This window comes from Sebastes fasciatus, chromosome 3 (genome assembly GCF_043250625.1).
Source record: "Sebastes fasciatus isolate fSebFas1 chromosome 3, fSebFas1.pri, whole genome shotgun sequence".
NCBI lineage: Eukaryota > Metazoa > Chordata > Actinopteri > Perciformes > Sebastidae > Sebastes > Sebastes fasciatus.
This window is the reverse complement of record NC_133797.1, coordinates 18,309,627-18,330,448: the sequence shown is the minus strand read 5'-3', so window position 1 is coordinate 18,330,448 and position 20,822 is coordinate 18,309,627. Positions and strand designations below refer to the sequence as shown.

The 20,822-nt window shown below is 41.8% G+C and overlaps 1 protein-coding gene across 1 annotated transcript in view; it reads left to right on the top strand.

Annotated features, from left to right (window-relative positions):
• Positions 1-20,822, top strand: part of inpp4b (inositol polyphosphate-4-phosphatase type II B) — a 288,174-nt gene that overhangs the window by 146,831 nt on the left and 120,521 nt on the right. Inside the window, exon 6 of the mRNA XM_074629389.1 lies at positions 835-951. Coding sequence (XP_074485490.1) covers positions 835-951 — 117 coding nt within the window. The remainder of the gene's footprint in view (positions 1-834; positions 952-20,822) is intronic.

Below are 20,822 nucleotides of genomic sequence, written 5' to 3'. Positions count from 1 at the left end.
TCACATTTAAATTCCCAGCTTTGCAGATCAGATAGGAAATGTAAATGTGCGGCCCCTTGGCACTTCACTGTTTTTCAAATCTCTTCTTTTCAAAAAAAGTAATTGAATAGGCCTGATCTAGATACTGGCAGAGAAACCTGTCTTATTTCATGATGCTCTCTCTTCCAACAGGTGAAACTGTACAGGTAAAACAAGTGACATACAGGTCCTCACTCTGCCGGCACTGCAGTGGTCTTAGAGAGGGTTTTAAAACTAAAGTAATACCAGTAACAGCCTTGTTAAGACATTTTTTACAGTGATAGTAAGGACATGGTAAAACAAGCCCTGCAGTTCACAAGGCATGAAATTTAAAGGTTATGAGTGGTTGTGAGTGAATATCAGCTAATGCCATGCAGCCCCCTGGTATGTGTGAAGACCTGACACTGGCTGCTGTGGACACTGGTTTAATCCCATTGCCACCCTGTCATTGTGCCAGCCCACCTGTCAACACTTGTTGCTCCTGGGCGGCAGTCTCAGTTGGGAGACTGTAGTTATGCCAGAGCTCCAGGTAGACCCACCAGGGAGAGCTCTATCTTCTCCTGCTTTGTGCCCAGGAGAGGCAGCAGGGGAGGCGAGAGGAGTGGGGAGAACCGCCGGGAGGAGGAGGAGAACGACAGACTGAGCCCCAGCTGTTGGCTCATTTACCCACCCAAGTCTCCCTCCCTCCTTTTATCCCCTCGGCTTCCTGCCGTTTTTCTTTGGAACATGTGTGTTGCAGTACAAATGTGCATATAAGGGTACACACCACCACACACACGTCTCACCCTGTTTCTGTGTTGTCCCTCTCTCTGACAGGCGAACAAAGACCCGCTGTTTCTGACGGGGGTGACCTTCCCTTCAGAGTATCCTGCTAGCCCGGAGACACTAGTCAAGCTAACTGTGTATGATGCAAAGGACAAGGGCCAGGACTCAGTGAGTAAACAGTTGTTGTGTTTCCGTGCATTTGTTTGCATGTTGAAAAATCTAATATGCATGAGTGTGAGCGAGAGATGATAATGAGAATGTGTTCAGAGCCAGCCGTGAAGCAGTCACCCCACATGTGTTGGTTTGTGCAGCACTGGGCTTTAAAGTTTACAGAGGATGGACATGAAAAGCTGCGAGAAATCTGCAGCCGAATCTCATTATGTTTATATTTGTCCTACAGATTTCGGAGGCAGTGAATTATAGTGCTATCTTGGTAATCCTTCATTTGAGACCAGGACCTTAGCCTTGAGTTTTGAAGGAAAAAAGGGTGTGCAGCCTTCGATGAGCATCTGAGCATGGCAGCGCGTCCTTTAGCGTTGAACCCGTGGGAAAACCAGCCGGCACATCAGTGGGAATGGCAAAGAGAGGCAGACATAGAATCCTGAATGGGCCGGGCCCTCTGATTTAGACGTTTTAAACAGACTTTATAACAGGCTCTCCAGTGTGGGAGTATGCATGATCCTAATCAAGCACCCCACTCAACCCTGGGTGCCAAGATCTTAATTTGGCATAACTTGCTATGAAACATTCATGAGCTTTATGATGAGTAAGGACTCCATCATTGCAGTGGTTAGTATTTGCAAATGTATCACATTAAACCTGCAGTTGGCGTTTTTTAGGCGTCATTGGGGAAAAAATTCCATAATAACCTTTCAGCATATTGTAATTCAAGTGTTCTGAGAGATAACTAGACTTCTGCACCTCATCATGGCTCTGTTTTCAGGCTTTAGAAAATCCAGCCCGTGACGGGAAGCTTTGGCTAATCACAGGTCATTTCAGAAAGAAAGCGTTCCTATTGGCTGTTCATTCAACGGAGTCAGCTGTAAATCACTCGCAAACTCCGATCAAACGGTCAAACAAGGGAGCGCTGATTAAATATAAATCAATATTCTGTTAATGTAATGACTATTTCTCACCTCAAATGTTTTCAGAAACATCTTGTAGTGTACTGTCATTTTTATTCGCACTCAGAAATTGTTTAAGTTCTTAAGTTGTTTTGTAGCTTGAAAGTTGAAACTAATCATCTTGCGCCACGGTGGGTGGTTGGTGCAATTTGTTGTTTATTTTGGCCTGAAACTCTTTTGCTTTTCCACCTGCTGAGACAGTTTTCTTTTTGCAAACCCAACGACGGGGTGGTTGTTGTTATGCACAGGTCAAACAGTCTGACTGCCTTCATTCATTGCTTTAATCTTCAGATATCACACCGAGCTGTGCTAAAATACGAAGACGGGGGTCTGTGTTTTTCTAAACGCTAGACTGGTACACAACTCTGCACATAGTCTGTGTTTATACAGTGAAATGATTTGGAATACAGGAAGCATCTTCAAGAGCTTCATCAAACATCTGGGGACATTATTTCCTTGAAGCAACTCCAAACACCATTTCCTCTGGATAATTGAAATAACATTTTCATTCGTGCATTTTCATTCGTGTCAGCGGGATTATTGTGGGTAGCTGTCAGTTTATGCAGTCACGTAAACACCCAGATTTTTGCTTTTTCTACAGAACGCGCTCATATGATTTACTCAATGGAAGCTTTTAAATAAAAACATATAAGCAATAGACCATAATAAATGTAAACATGTTATTGTCCTATAGGTTATGTAGTTGAAGCTTCCTGCGGAGGCTCTGTCTTCTAAAATAACTTTTCATGCAATTTCTGACTCCTGAGACGTATAACTTCATCTGAAACAGAGACGTCATCTGGCCTAGCATACACATTTGTTGTGCAATATATATATAATATATAATATATTTTAGCATTTGGAACAATGTATATTTTTGCCATGCGACTCTGCACCTCCTGGAGAGGTACGAGTATTCTCCTCAGAGAAATGGGCCTAGGCTCCTGTCTCCTGGTAATAAAAGGAAAGAGGGGAGCTGGTTTGAGGCTAATAAAAACTCCACCTGCTGATAATATATCCGTCCAACTAGTAATGTATTCACCCTGCTGCAGCTTCTTTTCCGGATAGTGCCGTGTTGTGCCAGGATACCGTTGTGCAATAATTGGTTCTGAGCATGTCACCTGAGTTTGATGCTGTGCTTGCACCCAGTTTCAACTAATTTAAGGACGTGTTTAGATCATTCACCAATTCTTGGAAGTTGTTCGATAACACACATATTGTTGCAGTTTGAGAAACTAAATGTTTAAAATGTTGTATTTTTGTATAAAACAACATAATATGGGAATTGCATAGCCAAAACTTCTGTTCTTACTTGTACAATACTTACAATCAGTTTACCTTAACTTTTATTTGAGGTTTATCATGTAGAATACCATTTACTTTCATTTTTGTGGAATGGCATTAAAGGTGCTAAATGCGACAGTGCTGACAGATATAATATTGTTAACCTGAGGGGGAACCGGAGGATGGGTGCTGTGCTTCCGCGACTACGCCGTCGGCCGGGACAGTGTCATCAGCTGTAACCGCCTTATAAAAGCAGTGCAGAGAGGCGGCCGTGAGCTAGCCAGTGGGGCATGCTCACATGCACAAACTTGCACTAAAAGGCACTGCGACGGCCCGGCTATGTCTACAGAGCCCAGAGAAACTCAGATTACAACACACACAGAGGAAAAGTGACTTCATTCTCTGCTCAGGTACTCCTCTATATCGTTACATAGCCAATAGTTGTTTGCTCTTATATTAATGCTCTGAATATCGTATAGAGCACCTTTAACTTGTGTGTCTAGCTGTTTGCCTCTTTGAATTTAGCCTTGAAACATAATCCCAGATGGAATTTGCTTGAAATGGGAACACAATAGTTTATTCTAAGGTGTGTATTGAATATTCATGATGAACAACACCCATGTGAGCTCAACACTGTATAAATTCTCCATTCATCCCCCACCTCCTTGCTAGGGATAGTTCTTGTGTTGTGTGGAGCGTTGCCACCAGAGGTTTTACTAAACAGCAAGCTAATGCCTGGATATAAAGATATTTTACTGATGCCTGGTAAAATATTTACCACCGAAATTCAAGTTTATAAGAGCAGCTACATTAAAAAAAACAGGCAATTTTCCCAAGTAGGTGCCTTCTAAGGGTACTATAATGTACCGGAACAAATATTTTATTAACTGCTCCAGAAGTTGGGATTTTGACCGTCTCTCTGTCTTTCATCCTGTCCCTCACTCTGTCTCTCTGTGAGTGATATTTCTCAGTAGCTCCTGTCAGTCTGTCAAGAATATCACTGATACACAACACAGCATTTCACTCAAGCTTGGCTTTAAGAGCTTAAGGCTGAACCAACAGCCTAACAGGGCAGGTCCTGTTGAGTCTTTAGAACTCTTCACTCATCTCCCAACCGATTAGACTGTTATCAAGCCATTAAATAGGCATTATCGGTCGCTTATAAGCACCACAGATATGAGTCATTAGGGGCCCGCTACACCCACTAGTAGGTGTTATCATCTATTCACATGGTAGATCACCGAAAGAAACGACAACAACCTCTAGTGAACGTAGTAATTCTGACAGGAGCAGAAGCGACAGTCAGGCGCTCTAATAAAGACAGTGTTAAAATCCATATTGGGTTGAGGTCAGGGATGATGGATGGGACACAAAACACAGGGTTTTACCCAGGAGACCGGGGTTTGGATATCGTGTGACAACAGCCATGTGCAGTTGTCTTTGTTTTCACACCTAATTGTTACTCGCTGGTCCTTTAAAAAAAAGAATACACAGAACTCCAACTCCCTTTCTCTTAGTTGACGTCATGTAGTGGCCTTGCAATACTTTTTATTTTTTTCAGGCACCACTGCTCTGGTTGGCTTTTAGATTTTCATCTCCGCTCGGCTGGGCACAGTGTGCTTGTCTGGGTCTCATTAGAGAGTCTTTAAGTGACACAGGCATGACCCTGAACATGAGCTGGCACAATGCGTCAGCCCCCAGCCGCTTAAGTGGCAGATCGGGAATCACTCAGCCAAGGCTCAGTCATTTAATTTTGCTTTTTTTTTTTTTTTTTTTTTTTTTGAGAGCGAGCAGGAGCGAGAGAGTGAGCGAGCATGGGGGCAATTTACTGTGTTTGCGTGTGTATATGTGTTTTACAAATCAGCTGTCAAAAAGTTTTACATATCACTTTCAGCTCCAGTAGCAGATGTTGTGCCATGAGCTGATTCACTGCAATGGAGAGCAGATAGCACATATGGCAACCACTGAATATGGATTAAAAAAAAAAAAAAAAACTTTGCAAATTTGCCATTTTATGTGATATGCCATGTCTCTTCACCATAAGAGTTTTGCGGTGGAAATAAAAAAGGGAGGAAATTGTAACGGTGCTGGGAGAGGGAACTGATGGAGCGAGCTTTATAGATGGCTGCTTTAACATTCGTCGAGGACCGGAGAATTTCATAGTAGGATGATTTCCTTCTGCCTTGGGCTCCCCATTTAGATATTCTAAGATGACAGTGGCTGCATGGTCATGAATATTTCAGAACATGCACAGGGCTGAGGGAACGATAAGTGAGGGAGTGGAGGTGTGAGAAGGAGTACAACCGGGTTAGATATCTCTCAGGTGTAAGTGATCCCCCCTTCAAGCTCTAGTTGTCAAAGGATGACAGGCTAGCCTTACTTTGTCACTGATGTCTTACCTGCAACTGCGCTTTGAATTGCTCCCAGGAGCAATAAAATTCCCTTTCAGCTCCCATTCTGATCACTGAATCAAGAAATATTCACTCCGGCTGAAAAGAGGTATACTTCACAGAAATCACTCAATTTTATCATAAGCTCAGCCAAATCTTTGAGCATAATGACTGAAAGAAAGAGGATTCAAAGTCTAACTAATTTGCTGCATCTTGTCTCGAAAATAGTTTAAATGAGGAACGAGAGAAAACCATCTCTGCCTGTCATGGTAGAAAGCACACAATTATAATTACATTTTAAATACAGGCTAGAGTGAAGCACATTGATTTTTTTTCAGTAAGTTTTTATAGAACAGCTTTTTTTGGTCAGACGAACCATTTAGGGCTCTTGGATTAAATTTCAGTAGCCAGTCAGTCAAGGCTCTTCTTAGAGGTAAAATACTGTAAATAGAAAGCCTGGAGTTAAAAGCATGTGAAAGAGGTAAATAAGATTATTTGTTTGTGTTTGGTGCATCACGTTTGTGCTCACTTACCTCTGTGAAGAGGCTCAAAGACACCCTGCTAATGACAGACCTGTGGTTTGTTGTCAGTGCGAACCTATTACTGAGTGTTCTCGTGGTATAAAGCGATAGGACAGCTGCCTCTGGAAGAGCTCTTCTCTCTAATCACAGCCTCATTTATCCCGCCTTTGCTCTCTGCAATCTGGGATGAACATGTAATGCAGTTTTCAGTTTGCATTCTTATTACTGGCCACGGGGACAGATTTTGATTGGTTTCTGTGATGCGCACCGTAGTGTGACAAACAAAAGACCTCATCTGAGTGAAACAGGAAAATGGCGCATGTCCGGTCATTTCCATAAAGCCGCCATAAAATGTATTCAATCAAATAAAACACAAGCAGAGGGGATTTTACTGTGTTACTATAATGGCCATTTCTTCCTCTGGCCGCCACAAACAGCCTGATAAACACACACACACACACATACACATGCACACACACACACACACACACACATACACTATCTGCACTAAAAGGATAGAGTACAATGTCTTTCATTCAGAGGGCAATGGAGAAAGAACTGATCACAGTTTCACTCAAATTGCTGGCCCCCTTGTTACACACACATACCATACTGTACACACACACACACACACACACTGATAAAATTAAAGGTTGTATGACGCCCTGGGAATGAGAATGAGCTGGGCTAGCACAGTCTATATCTATTTCATTTATTGGAAAAACATTGATGTGTTCGACAGAAAATACAACTAGGTGATTTACTCTAGCATCCTTCGGTTAGATATATTGAATTGAACATTCATATTTTCCGTTGTCTGTTTTGATTTGAGTTTTCAAATCCCACATACATTTAAATGCTAAAGTGAAAAACAACTCTTGTACAGATATAAAGTGATTTGACATTGTGTTAGCTTTCAGTCACTCCATACCATATATATATAACGTTGCATTGTTGTGATCGTTGCAGATTCTCTTGTTAATTGAGAACTATTTGACTGGCAGATATTAGCTACATCTCAGGAGGCAGTTTGAGCAGCCACCGTTCCGTGGTGAATTGTCGCTCCAATTATGAACTGCTGAAGTATGGAGAATCCCAGCCTCAGTTAATCCTGCCCTGTCAATAATCATGATGTGTAAAAGGCGGTGACTTGACATATTTTTGGCATAGCCACTTGCTTTTAGCTGGATGAGTGTCAGTGTGGTGGGAATTTTCTGTAAGTGCACGCGTTTACTGCCAGAAAGAGAGGGGGGGGGGGTGGAAGCAGACAGAGCACACAGTGAGAGAGGGCACACACACACACACACACACACACACACACACACACACAGTAACACGGAAACACACTTTTACAAGAAGCAATCTCAGAGATATCCAAGAAAGGTCTTGGTAGTGATTGGGTGGACAGCTGAGCAGTGATAACCTACGAGAGTAAGAGTCCTCAGATAAGGACTGTCTCTTGTCTGATGGCCACTTTGCTTCCCTCACCATCACTGTGGCAATGTCAGCCAATGTCACAAGTGCTGAAAAGTACTGCTGTTCAAGTCGGCAATACTAAAATTAGTTAAGCTAGTGACCTCTCTCTTTCTTGTTCGCTGGCAGTCTTGCCAGGCAGAAAGTTTAATGGTACTTTTACTTTGGCTTTGAGCAGTATAAAACCATTTTCCTCTATTTTAGTGTCAGGTCTACTGCTGTAATGGATGCGTGCCATGCTAATGGATGCATACTTTCTTGTCAAATTAGTGTTATGTCAACACAGTATATTAAAGTGCCTCATAGACAATCAATACATATCTATCTTTGAACAACCGTTATTTATTTATTGTGTTAACTGGAAGTAGTGCTTTCCTTGAATGTTACACTATAACACACTTTCACACCTGTAAGCTGCCCAGTACAACCACAGTAAATGATACTGCACTAAGGGTGCTTTCATACCTAACCTGTTTGGTTCGGTTAAAACAAACTCTGGTCCGTTTGCCCGGTTAGTACGGTTCATTTGTGCTGGTGTGAAAGCTTTCAATCGCTTCCAACCAGACTCTGTTGGGGTTCGTTTGTGGTGTGAAAGCAAATGAACCAACCACAGGATATTTTGATCGCAGATATGTGATTTTAGCAAGATTTCAAAAGCTAAACTACTAATAAATCCATCCTGCTGATCGTGAAATCTGTTCAGGAAGAGATCTTATTGATCTGTATTTAAGGCCATGTATATAAGTACGTGAGTGCGTGTATTTTTCCTAATTAATAGGTCAAAAGTTGTTAAAACTGCTGTGCTTGATCCAACTCTGTGTACTTTGTCAGTTCATTAACTCCATTAAAAAGTGTGTGACAACGACCCCACAGTGAGCCGATCATACATTTGTTCTTGCGCTCCCTGACATTCGGACTATACGTCATCTGGGAGCGTTAAAGTGCTACATAAACTTCTATCACTCACCACAATTTGATTTCTCCGCGTGGGTCCTGATGATGCAGGATAAAAATCGCCAAAACTGTCTAATCAACGAGTCACCTGTCAGTCTATATAACATAATGTTTGCTGCTCTGGTTCGTTTGTAAAAAGTCAGTGTGAACAGGGACCGGACTGTGTGAAAGGACACACACCGTATATAGTGCTTTACTAGTTTAACGCGGAAAGTGCTTTTCAATTTGCCTCTCATTCACCAGCCCTGACCATCAGGAGCAACTGATTCACAATCTTGCTGAATGGGATCAAACCACCTACCCTGCGATTAATGTATGACCCACTCGACCTCCTTAGCCAGAGCCACCTGCTGCATAAGTCTGATAGTCTGATCTGTTGCCCTCTGAAGCTCCATTGGTGCAGTTAAGGGTTAAGCACTTGGGGTTATGGGTCGGCCCAAGAGCACCACAGTGGTGAAAATGAGGGAGGGGAGAAGCACTGCTCTTTAACCTTTCATACACATTCAGCCTGCTGGGTTCAGGGATTAAATCAGCAGCCTTCCATAAACTATCAATATATACTGCATGTCAGGCTGAGACATGAAGGGGCTATGCAATAATCCCAGAAATAAGTGAGTCAGATTTAGCCTCAGGTTAAACATGTTATTAGGGGTGGGAATTACCAGAGTCTCTAAGATACGATATTATCACAAGACTTAAGTCACGATACAATCTTATTGCGATTTTAAACATTTTGCAAAATGCTGAGTATTGCGTTAAGATATATTGCAATTTATTACCTTTTTTCAACTGCAAATTATGCAGTTTGTCAACATCTGTTTTATCAAATAAGAAGGGCTGTCAAAGTTAACACAAAACACACATTCGCACATTAGCTGCTCAGTTAGACATTACTCTATACTGTATCTTTACTAGAGCTGTCAAAGTAAACGTGATAATAACGCGTTAGTGCATTAGTGACACTAATTTCTTTAATGCATTAACGCGACTTGCTATTTTTCATTCAGTTTTAAAGCTAGAGTGAAGATACTGGCATCATATGAAACTAGAAAATCTAAGGAATCCATTGGTGCCAACCGTGTAGCTTGTCACGAAGATCACTAAAGAATGCTCCAAACGTGTGCAAAATGTTGGCGAGGAAATACTGGCTTGTCCATTTTCAAAGGGTTCCTTGACCTCTGACCTCAAGATATGTGAATGTAAATGGGTTCTATGAGTACCCACGAGTCTCCCCTTTACAGACATGCCCACTTTATGATAATCACATGCAGTTTTGGGGCAAGACATAGTCAAGTCAGCACACTGACACACTGACAGCTGTTGTTGCCTGTTGGGCTGCAGTTTGCCATGTTATGATTTGAGCATATTTTTTATACTAAATGCAGTACCTGTGAGGGTTTCTGGACAATATTTGTCAGTGTTTTGTGTTGTGAATTGATTTCCAATAATAAATATATGCATATGTTTGCATAAAGCAGCATATTTGCCCACTCTCATGTTGATAAGAGTAATAAATACCTGACAAATCTCCCTTTAAGGTACATTTGAACGCATAAAAATGTTTTGATTAATTTACGATTATCTATGGACAATCGTGCAATTAATCACGATTAAATATTTTAATTGATTGACAGCCCTACTAATAAGATATAGTTTTCACTCTGTTCATCTCAGAGTTTTCATTCACATATCTTGAGGTCAGAAGGTCAAGGGACTCCTTTGAAAATGGCCATGCTAGTTATTTAGCCTTCTTCATGACAGGCATGACATGGTTGGTACCAATCGATTCTTTCAGTTTTCTAGTCTCATATGATACCAGTATCTTCACTCTAGCTTTTAGACTGAGCCCGCTGATGCCTCTGAAAAACAGAATAGCAGTCGTTAAGAGGTTAACAATCGGACGTCCGTGTATCAATACAACATTGCCATGCATAATATTGTAACACTATGCTGTATTGATTTTGATTCGATTAGATGTTAGCGTGTGCATGATAACAGATTCTACCGAGGCTTTCATCAGCAAGCTGGTTGAATTGCCTGACCTTCAGACACTTGTGAAATAATTTGCGAAAAGGTATCAGAAGCGTGACTCCTGCCAATCACAGCAGAGATGAGTGAGCTCCATTGATGGTGACAGGTTTGACATTTGTCAATCATGACGATGGCAAGTGAGCCACACGGATGGGAACAAATCATAATAGTGGGAAGTTGAGGGGCGTCACTTGTGGGTGTGTGTGAGAGAAACTCTTTCAGCATACAGCTACAGTATGATGTGTAGGAACACCCTCACTTTGGCCAGGGAAACGTGCTGCAGTCTCAGTGATTATGATATGATATACTGTACACAGAAGTCCCACGTTTGCCTCTCTCACGTTCTACCCGTTCCAACAGCCCATAAATTACACTCATTTATGTGCATTTAATTTCACATTCCACCCAGGCAGGCAACAAAGAGTGCATTTGATGGATTGCACAATTAGACTTCTGTGAACTTCCAGTTGCGTCGCCGTATCCGGGGAAGTGCCTCTCTTTTATCTGCCCAATCCTCATCAGGCGTCACACAGTGTCTTTGGAAATCCTCTTTCATAAATTCTCCTTGATTCCAACTTGTATGTCTAAGTTGAAATCCCTGTACTTTGACAGCCTTTTTGCTAATTATCCACTTGATTACTGATTTTATTTTTAACACTGCTCCTATTACTGTCGCCAATGGCCTCAGCGTTTCATGCCCCATTACAAGCAAAAGTGAGAGGATAAAACACCAAGAAAGGCAAGAAAGGAGAGAGCAACCTTGTGCGATGATTAGTGAAGCTTTTTCTTTGGCAGAAGTAAAACACCTCTGGATGAGCTTTCTGCTCTAAGTGCCTGAGCTGGAAAACGTATGGGTGATATTAGAGGGGTAACGTCTGTCTTGTTTGTGAACACAGCCTGCAAATCAAGCTCATCATTAAAGACACCGTGGCAGCTTTTAATATTATGGATTCAGAATATATACTTTATGGCAAACCTCCAAAACCTGAATGGGATTTGCCTTTCATGAGACAGATAAATTTGACATAGTAATGAATTAAAGTGCTTCTTCTACATGAAGCACGGTACAGATAGGGCGAGATTGCCCTCAAAGCTTTGAAAGCAAAGCACTGTCTGCTTTTTCTTATTAAAACGAAAACCCTGTTAACTTTAGCACACTTGTAAAAGTGACAATTGAGGGGGAATAAATGGTCCCTGACCCCCGGAGAATAGAAAGTTTAAACACTCTAAAGCATTTTTATTGACAACTGAGCACTCAGTCTGCCATGTCAGGCTAATACTACATATGTCTCACATAGCATCTGAAAAGCCCCAATGGACAGGCTGTTAGCAGCGCAACATGTCATGCTGGAGCAACGTGATGGAAAACATTTCAGGCTCTTTCCAAAGCCTGAGCGTCTGAAGAGCAGTAATGATATCATTTTCATTGTCTGACAACACTTCAAACTCCTGTTTACTGTATTTAGGGAGGCACCAGATAATTACTTTGTTTTCCCACATTGTTCCCCCCACTGTGCCGACGCGCGCTTCAATAAAGTGACTCATTGCGTCAATGAATATTTACAATTGTTGGAAATGAAGTGCACACCAGCTTTCGTTGTGAGGGTGTAAGCAGTCATTCGTTAAAATAGTTGTTGGAATACTGCACGCTCATTAAAAGCAACCAACTAAATCTAAGCAGAGAAGCTAATTACTTATAAAAACTGCTGAGCAGATGTCTGGTGCTGTTGCCATGAGGAGACGCCCTTTTTTTCCCAGGGTAAAGCCACAAGTTAACACCAGTGAAGTACACCAGTAAACAGTCTATTTATACACAAGTATTACAAGGAAGCCACACTGGAGACGTTGGGTTCAGTGCCATTGAAGTAAGTGTGTTTTCATTAGTATTTACAGATGTGCATTTTGTAACACTGTAGAAAAGACATTTATAGGGTATCAAGGATGCATGTGCAATCATTGTACATACTACATACTCTACTGTGTGACTTGTATATGCACACAAACACATATAAATATGTAGAAAACAAAGAGGAGAAAAAAACTAACCAATGTTAGTGTACTTAAAACATAAAAGTACTGTCAATATTCACAGTAGAGTAGATATAAAAGCAGCAGAAAATATGGACAGAGAACAAAAACAAAGAGCAAAATTAAAGGAGCACTTTTTTGTTTGTTTGTTTTTTTTTCAATATTTTATTCATAATTTTTCCAGAAAAAAACCCAACAGAACATTGAAGTGGTTAACAAACAGCCACATTACCCGACTCCTCCCACCCCTCCCAACACATGTAAGGGAGAAAAAGAAAAAAGGGAAGAAAAAAAAAAAAAATTGGTGTACTCTTCTTCATAATTATCGTCATCCGTAAATACAATTACATTGTGTTCTTAAAAGTATATAAAGACAAATGTTTAACTGAAAGTAAAAGTAATTGAGGTGTCATGTGGGTCACCTACATTCTGTAATATTGTCAAGGAAGTGTTGCCATATGTGTGTAAACCTACTTGCTTTCCCTGAAATCTCATAGAATTTTCTCCATATAAAAAGTACTAGAGAACTCTGTGAGCCAGGTTTCAAAGCAAGGGGATATCTCTTTGTTCCAGACCGTAAGAAGGATTTTCTTTGCAATTACCAGTCCACACTGGATCGACAAAGTTTTCTGGCATTTCAAGGTTAGGAGGGATATCATGTCTATAAACATCTGAGTTGCAATGAAAAACTTCTGACCAAAACTTGTAGAGTCTGGTGCAAAACCAAAAATTATGAGCCACCGTTCCATCAGATTGTTTGCATTTAATACAATCCAACTTGTAAGGATCATGCATTTGTGGGATGAGCAGCACAGCTGATTATGTGGGTAGTGCCCAAGAAAAATGTGCCAAAATCCTAAACGGTGTATTCTCCTGTTGGTATTGACTCTTGTTTTGAGTTGTTTGGTGGATTGGATGATTGAACTCTCTATCAGTAACAAGGAACAAACAAGACATATTGACAATTTTACACTTTATTCACTTAATGCACCGTCAGGAGACTCAGTAGCGGTGGAAGATCCATACGAAACCACAACAGCCTGGCACCTCCTCCTCATGCTGGTCACCAACCTGGTCACACGATGCTGTGGGATGGCGTTCCATTCCTCAATCAGGATGCAATTTGGTTTTGCGGAACACCAGCTTCAACTTGCCTTATCGCACGGGCCTTATCCAAATTAGACCAACGTGGCATGCCGATGCTTGGAGCAGACACCAAATTATCACTTTAGTAGGGCGCAGCATCCAGCAGACCCCATGCACATCAGGCACCTGATTGGCAGCACCTGGAGCTCAAAACAAGAGTCAATACCAACAGGAGAATTGTTTAGCATTGGCAGAGAATTTTGCCAATGGAAGCATCGGCATGGCACATTGGTCTAATCTGGATAAGGCCTGTGCGATAAGGCAAGTTGAAGCTGGTGTTCCGCAAAACCAAGTTGAATCCTGATTGAGGAATGGAACGCCATCAGCAACGTGTGACCAGGTTGGTGACCAGCATGAGGAGGAGGTGCCAGGCTGTTGTGGCTGCGTATGGATCTTCCACCGCTACTGAGGCTCCTGACGGTGCATTAAATGAATAAAGTGTAAAATCGACAATATGTCTTGTTTGTTCCTTGTTACTGATAGAGAGTTCAATCATCCAATCCACCAAAACAACTCAAAACAAGAGTCAACACCAACAGGAGAATACACTGTTTACCATTGGCAGAGCATTTTGGTAAATTTTTCGGGTGCTACCCACATAATCAGCTGTGCTGCTCATCCCACAAACGCATGATCCTTACAAGTTGGACATCATTGTGAAGGTAAATAAACAGGCTTTCCAAAGATGTAAAATACAATGCCAATTCGCATTGTAACAACAGAGAAATAATCCACCAAACACAAGTTTCCGAACTTTTTTTTCCCAGTTTATGAGGGATAAAAATTACTGAAATGTGACTCAAACTAATAAGCATTTTTGTTTTAAGACTAAGTCTAAAATAGCTTAAAAAATTAACAATGCTGTGTCAGCGCTACAGAATGGTCTGGTTCCACTCATTATCATTCTGCTATAGGGGAAAACACACTCTGGCTTGTTTGTATTTCTTTAAGCCTATCACAATCGTCTTGGGCGGCGCCAAGCACAAGATGCAGCGAACGTGTCCTTGAAAAATAGATAGCGTAAGGGGAGGATAATGCCATGTGAGATACGCGGCCACCCAAAGTCTAAATCCGGTGAATCAGACTAATATGAAGCAGCTGTTTAGCTTAGTTTAGCATAAAGACTGGAAACCGAAGGAAGCGACCAGCCTTGCTCCATCCAAAGGTAGCTAAATCCACCTGAAGCTCGCAAATAAACATGTTATGTATCGTTTGTTTAACCAGTACAAGAACCAAAGCATTGTGGTTTTCTTTTTGCTAATCTAATCTAACAGGCTGTACAGACCGTACAAACTTTAGAGTGATATCAATATTCTCATGTAACTCTCACAAGAAAATGAATAGCAAGTATTTCCCAAAACGTCAAACTATTTCTTTGAAGACATAACAAAATTTATATAGACTATAACTTATAACTTGGTATTTATTTTCCGTAGGATAAAACTGACATTCCCTTAAAGTCAGCAATACATCAGAATGTAATTAATTGTAAAAACTTTCCAAGAACAAATCAATGAGGAGGAAACAGAAACTGCTTGCGTTTGTTGTTTTTTTCTCAAGGCCATCCGATAGAAAAGGTTATGGACATCTGCAAAACACTTTTGGGGCTATATCTCACATAATCTACTACTGTGCATGAAACTCACTCTACGCATGCAGCTGACATGCATATAAATGGAGAATTGCAAATTGCCTTATCAAGCACCAGGTAACCACTTGATGCTGAAGTGCACCTTCCCAGGAAACCTCTTTGTCATAACCTCTCCCAAACCCTTCCCTGTATAATCCTACTCCAATCTCCTCAAGGTGGGATTTGTCTGGATCAATTTCATAATGCATTATTCATTTGAGAATTTAATCAAATATCTCCTCCACCAATCAGCCCAACCCATAGCTCTCCTTACCCTCCCTCACCTCTCTACCCATCATATCGCTGATTGTTAGTGTCACCTGCAATAGCAGATTATCAGCCAAATGAATTACTGGGTCACAGGTGAATTAGACGCTTGGCTGACTGTAATCTCTTTCTCTCTGGCAAAAGTAGTTTACTGTAAGTTAGTTTTTTTTTTCCTTTTCTTTTTTTGAGAGTGGAAAAAGTGCTTGAGAAAATCCCCTTTCTGCCTGGCTTCCCGCGGGTTTCTGCAGTGTAATGGTTTCCTTTGAGAGGCACTGGTAGGAAAGTGCTGATGCTTGTTGGCTGTGTGTGTGTAAAGGCAGCTATTTTCCATGGCTAACTGAGCCACTGATGAGCCTGCCAGCCAGGCCAGGGTCTTGTACAGTGTGTGAGCTTTTGTGTGTCTGCACATGCATATGTAAGCCTGTGGGCAAACCACATTCGTAATCCTGTGTATGGATGCCAGCGTGCTGTATAGTCACGCTGGGTGCAATTAAAACCCTACAGTTGGCCAATTGAAATAGATGTAATACAGCATTTTATGATGGTAACTTTCCCTACATGTCCAGGCATCGCTGTTTGCAAAAGTACATCACCGCTTGTACAGCAGTCTGCCTTCTAACTTTGTTGATGGAAGCAACGACTAATTGCTTTTTCTCCTCCTCTCCTCGCCCAGGAGGACTGAAAAGTAAATCAGTGTGGGGCAGAAGCAAGCCCCCAGGAAGTGCACTGGGCTTTTAAGCAAATTTTCAAAGTGGCCAAACGGTTGAATTACAGCTTTCATGTCTGTCACGTAATGCCATTGGGCTCAAAAAGACATTTTCCCATACACTTACATTGGAAAAGAGTCATCTGTAAATCAACAAATACTTTTTTTTGAGGTGAATCAACTTCCAAGTATGAACACTTGAACAGCCCTTATTTAAATCATTAGGTTCTAAAAGTTATAAGATGCACTAATAGCTGAATCCAGAGATATTATGTGATTGAGCCCCAGACCGAGGGTGGACCAAGGGCTGGGAGGAAGGGTTAGGCTCTGTCTACACATGTACAGACATTTTTAAAAACAGATATTTTCCCCTCCATTTAAAAAAATATGTATCTCCGTCAACACTCAAACCACTGGTGAGATTACAAGTTAAGGGTCAAGGAATTTTGTTTCCACCCTTCTCACTCCCTTTCCTTCAGCTTCATTACAGTCAGTTGTTGGTGGGGGGCTGGGATTCCTGCTCCAACTGCATGACTGTCATCACTCTGCTGTCCTCAACTGTCTCTTTACATGCATAAATGACGGAAGGGAGGTCATTCAGGTTTATGTCCACAGCCCTTCTGAGTGCTCCAAACCTCGCCTTCAATCGCCCAAAAGCACATTCAGTCACCATTCGGCCTCGACATGTTAAATGTGTTCCCCGCTTTGTCTCCTGTGACTGGAACATTTTTCAAATGTAAAGTAGTAATTAGTCCGAGGAGTGCTAACAAAACGTAAAAAATCCGGTAGTCCGCCATCTCTGTTATTGTTTCTGGTGCATGCTCATTACACAATGCAACAATGGGCATGCGTGAAATGAGGGTCTGGGTATCATCGGATAATCCGTTATTCCTTTTGAATTCAAAAACTAAAAAACGTCCGTTTTCTCGTTTTTGGTTTCTGAATCGAAAAACGGATCCAATCCGGGCCGTTTTTTGTTTTTGCTAATTCCTTTTATCATTATTCATTTTTAATTGAGGAACAGGAGTCACGTGGGTTTTTAGTTTTTTCGTTTTAAACCAAAAACGAAAAATGGAATCACGTGGTGCTCCCGGTTTAAAACGAAAAAATTAAAAAAAAAAATTTCGTTTTTGAATTCAAAAGGAATAACGGATTATCCGATGATACCCAGACCAATGAGGAGAGGACGTCATCGTTTCCCAAACGCTCCGTTTTACACGTCCACACAGATACAAAGCAACCGGAGTTTTTGAAAATCTGCACTTTAGAAGGTGTTTTCAAAAATATCCGTTTTTGTGACCCAAAACTCTGTTTGCTTGTGGACGAGAGGCCAAAACATAGAGGAAAATACATGTTTTCAAAGATATCTGCATACGTGTAGACAGGGACTTAAAGGGAACGCTACTGATCGCCAGAAGATCCGGGTACTTTTATCACTCAGCAGTCGAGCCATTTTGGTTGTGTCTAGAAGAAGATAACGTTTTTGCAAGTTTTCGCAATTTGCGGGTTACCTTCTAGACATGACCAGCCATTTTGGTATCATGCGCCACTGAGCAACTCTCATAGGAGTGAATGCTGTATCCAGTTCTCTTTATACATCTATGGGCAGAAGGGCTCTTGTTGCTGCTTTGTTGTTCCTTTATGTTAATGCAGATGGAATTATATGATAATCAGAAATCAGCCAACATTGCTTCCCCTTCTGTACACCCAAAGAGGGTGGGAAGCCTTTAAACATCTCAGAGGCATTTTTTTCCCTCCCCAGGAAATACAAATGTATTTGTTTTGATCTTATCTCTTTTTTTTTTTGAAGAACCTTATGTGCTATTCATGAGTGTACACAACAAAAAAACACAGAATCTATTCATCTGCTATCATAGCCACCAAGGACAAATTCTACTTTCACATAAGCAGTATATTTAGTTCAAAAGGCTATTTTGTTGATGTTGTTCCACATCAACTGGCAAATATGTCATTTAGGCAACTAATACGGCTGTGGTGTGCTGAGGAACAAAAATTGCTCGCGGCTGTTGCACTTCTCCCACTGTTTTCCTGCATCTTGTTGTTTACTAAGTCAAGGTGGTGCGAGCTGTTTGAAATCGCAGCCTCTCTTCTATACGGACTCAGCTTTACATTATCCCACTGGAAGGGAAGGTGCAGGAGAGCTTGTTCAGAAACTCCTACGCAGTGAGAGCAAGTGTGCTGCCAGAGCTTTTAAGCTACAGTTTGAGGCTCTCCTCTTGCACCATGAGTGACATGCACACTCACTACTGACTCTGTGGCTTCTCAGTCTGTTGTTGGTGTCTTTAACACTGTACAAATGATATGAAAGATAGCTCAAAGTAATACATAACACAGAGGAACATGCACAAAGTCACATACTGTATAGACTCATTATTTTCTAATGAACGTTTATGCTATGTAGTAGTCATCTGTAGTGAAGGTAGTTAGTACAAAAGCACTACAGTCTATTGGAGAAATGTTGCAGGAAGAACCGTCCACCCACGCAGAGTTTTGACCCCCATCTGCTCCAACTCAAATTGTGTTGCAATAAAAATCCACTCTCCGGTGTTTGAATTTCACACACTGAGGGATAAATGCTCTCAGGTACGGTGCGTGTAACCTCAGGGCAGAGCACGCTGTGTTTCCACATGTATGTTCGGCGAGGAGGATGCGGTGCACCTTGGGTTTGGCTGTACGGGTGAAGTCATTGAGGAGCAGCCTCTCTAGATATTACGGGGCATCAATCCCCTGCCTGTCAGCCTGTCTAGGCTGTTAACCACCTCTGGGCTGCACCATTGATCTCCGTAATTGTCTCCCACTCTTCAAAGGGAGCTGAGAGTTGGTTTGATCCGAGCTGTTTACTTTCACAGCCCCTATAGTCCTGCTCTCTGAAGAAGAGAGCTATCAACCACTTCAGGCATGAGCTAGCATATTATAGTACTATTACTGTGCGTGTGTGTGTGTGTTTGGTTGTGTGTGTGTGTGTGTGTGTGTGTGTGTGTGTGTGTGTGTAATAGGAAGGAAGAAAGGTAGAGAGCGACCCAGCATAGCCTGTAGCCTTACAGGCCTGGGGGTGAGCTAGCAGCTTCTCGCTGTTACATAAGGGCAGGGAATTGCACAAACTGCACATTCCCTGTTATCTATCCACGGGTATGTAAGGGAACTCACTGCACAGAACCCCATGTTGTCAGCTGTGCACAAAAATTACAGGCTTTGTTCAGCTATTGTTTGTCTGAGAAATGTTTTCCCGACACCAAAAGCTTCATACTAATGCCACAAAAGATAAATGATGTGACAAACAGGATGTGGTGCTTAGCAGCATGTTTTGCGGGTGATAAAATGATAGAGTGCATCCTTTCTCCACTCTGTGTGCAACGTCTTTCCGCTTCTGCATTTTTGGACCTCAACTCGAACCGCGGAGACAGAGACGGGGGAAGCTGCTGCTAACCACAGCCTCGGCCAGGTCGAGCTGATAGCAGCTCGCCATTAGTAGCTGATAAATAATACAGACACACATTATGTAGCTTATGATCATATGGATCGGTGTCATCTGCTGACAGAGACGAAAGGGGGTCTATTAAAATGCAACTCTATCAAAAACAGCTTCATGTTTGCCGTGTTGCAATTTCAATATAGTGCTGAAGTCAATACAGGGGGTTTGGATGGGGCTGTGCAGGCTTTGGACCTGCTACCAAGTCATGTTTACAGACTGTGAGTGAAGGAGCCTTGATTTTTATCACCTAGTCTGCAGTGGGGTTAGCCGTTAAAGTTTATGGACCAAAGCCGAGTGTGGGGGAAGGCGGTAGTCGCTATAGTGTGCTTCCATTGTAGCAAGGGCAGGCTGCATTGGCCACAAGTTTAGTTTCTTTTTCTCCTACCTGCAGCTTCTGTGAGATAAATAGACACGGACATCGGAATCTGATTTTCTATGTAATTTTACTGAATCACATTCTCATCATCCTTGGCGAGGCTTCTGTCAGAAAACCTTGGTTCCCTGATAGTGGGCCGGTTACTAAAAGGACCAAAACGTGATTAAATAAGCAAGAGCAGGGATAGAGAGAGGGAGAAAACTAATAGAGTGGTAGGAAGGGCTTTTTGTTTGGGGCAAGCATTGACAGGCTGAAGAATGTATGTGAGAGCAGGTATGAACACTTAGCCTGTATTGCAGTGTTTTACTCGCCTCTGACAGAGAATCACAGATACTCGGGAACCTTAAACTGTTTCTGGAAAAGACGGATATTAACTTGTCCGCTGCTCTGCGGCGTTGCATGGCTCTATACTGTAGATATCTTTGCTGCTGGAGAAGGAATCCTAAAAGGAGTTTCCCCTGTCTTTCTCTCAGCAGACAACGATCAGTGAGTATTTATACTTTTCAGTCCAGCCTCCTTTGAGTGCTTATGAAGTCTGAGTCAGGTGTAATGATATCTTCTTGGTTCCTTTTAGTTTTAGCGCAGAAAGTGTGTCACTTTAAATGTTTTTGAGAAG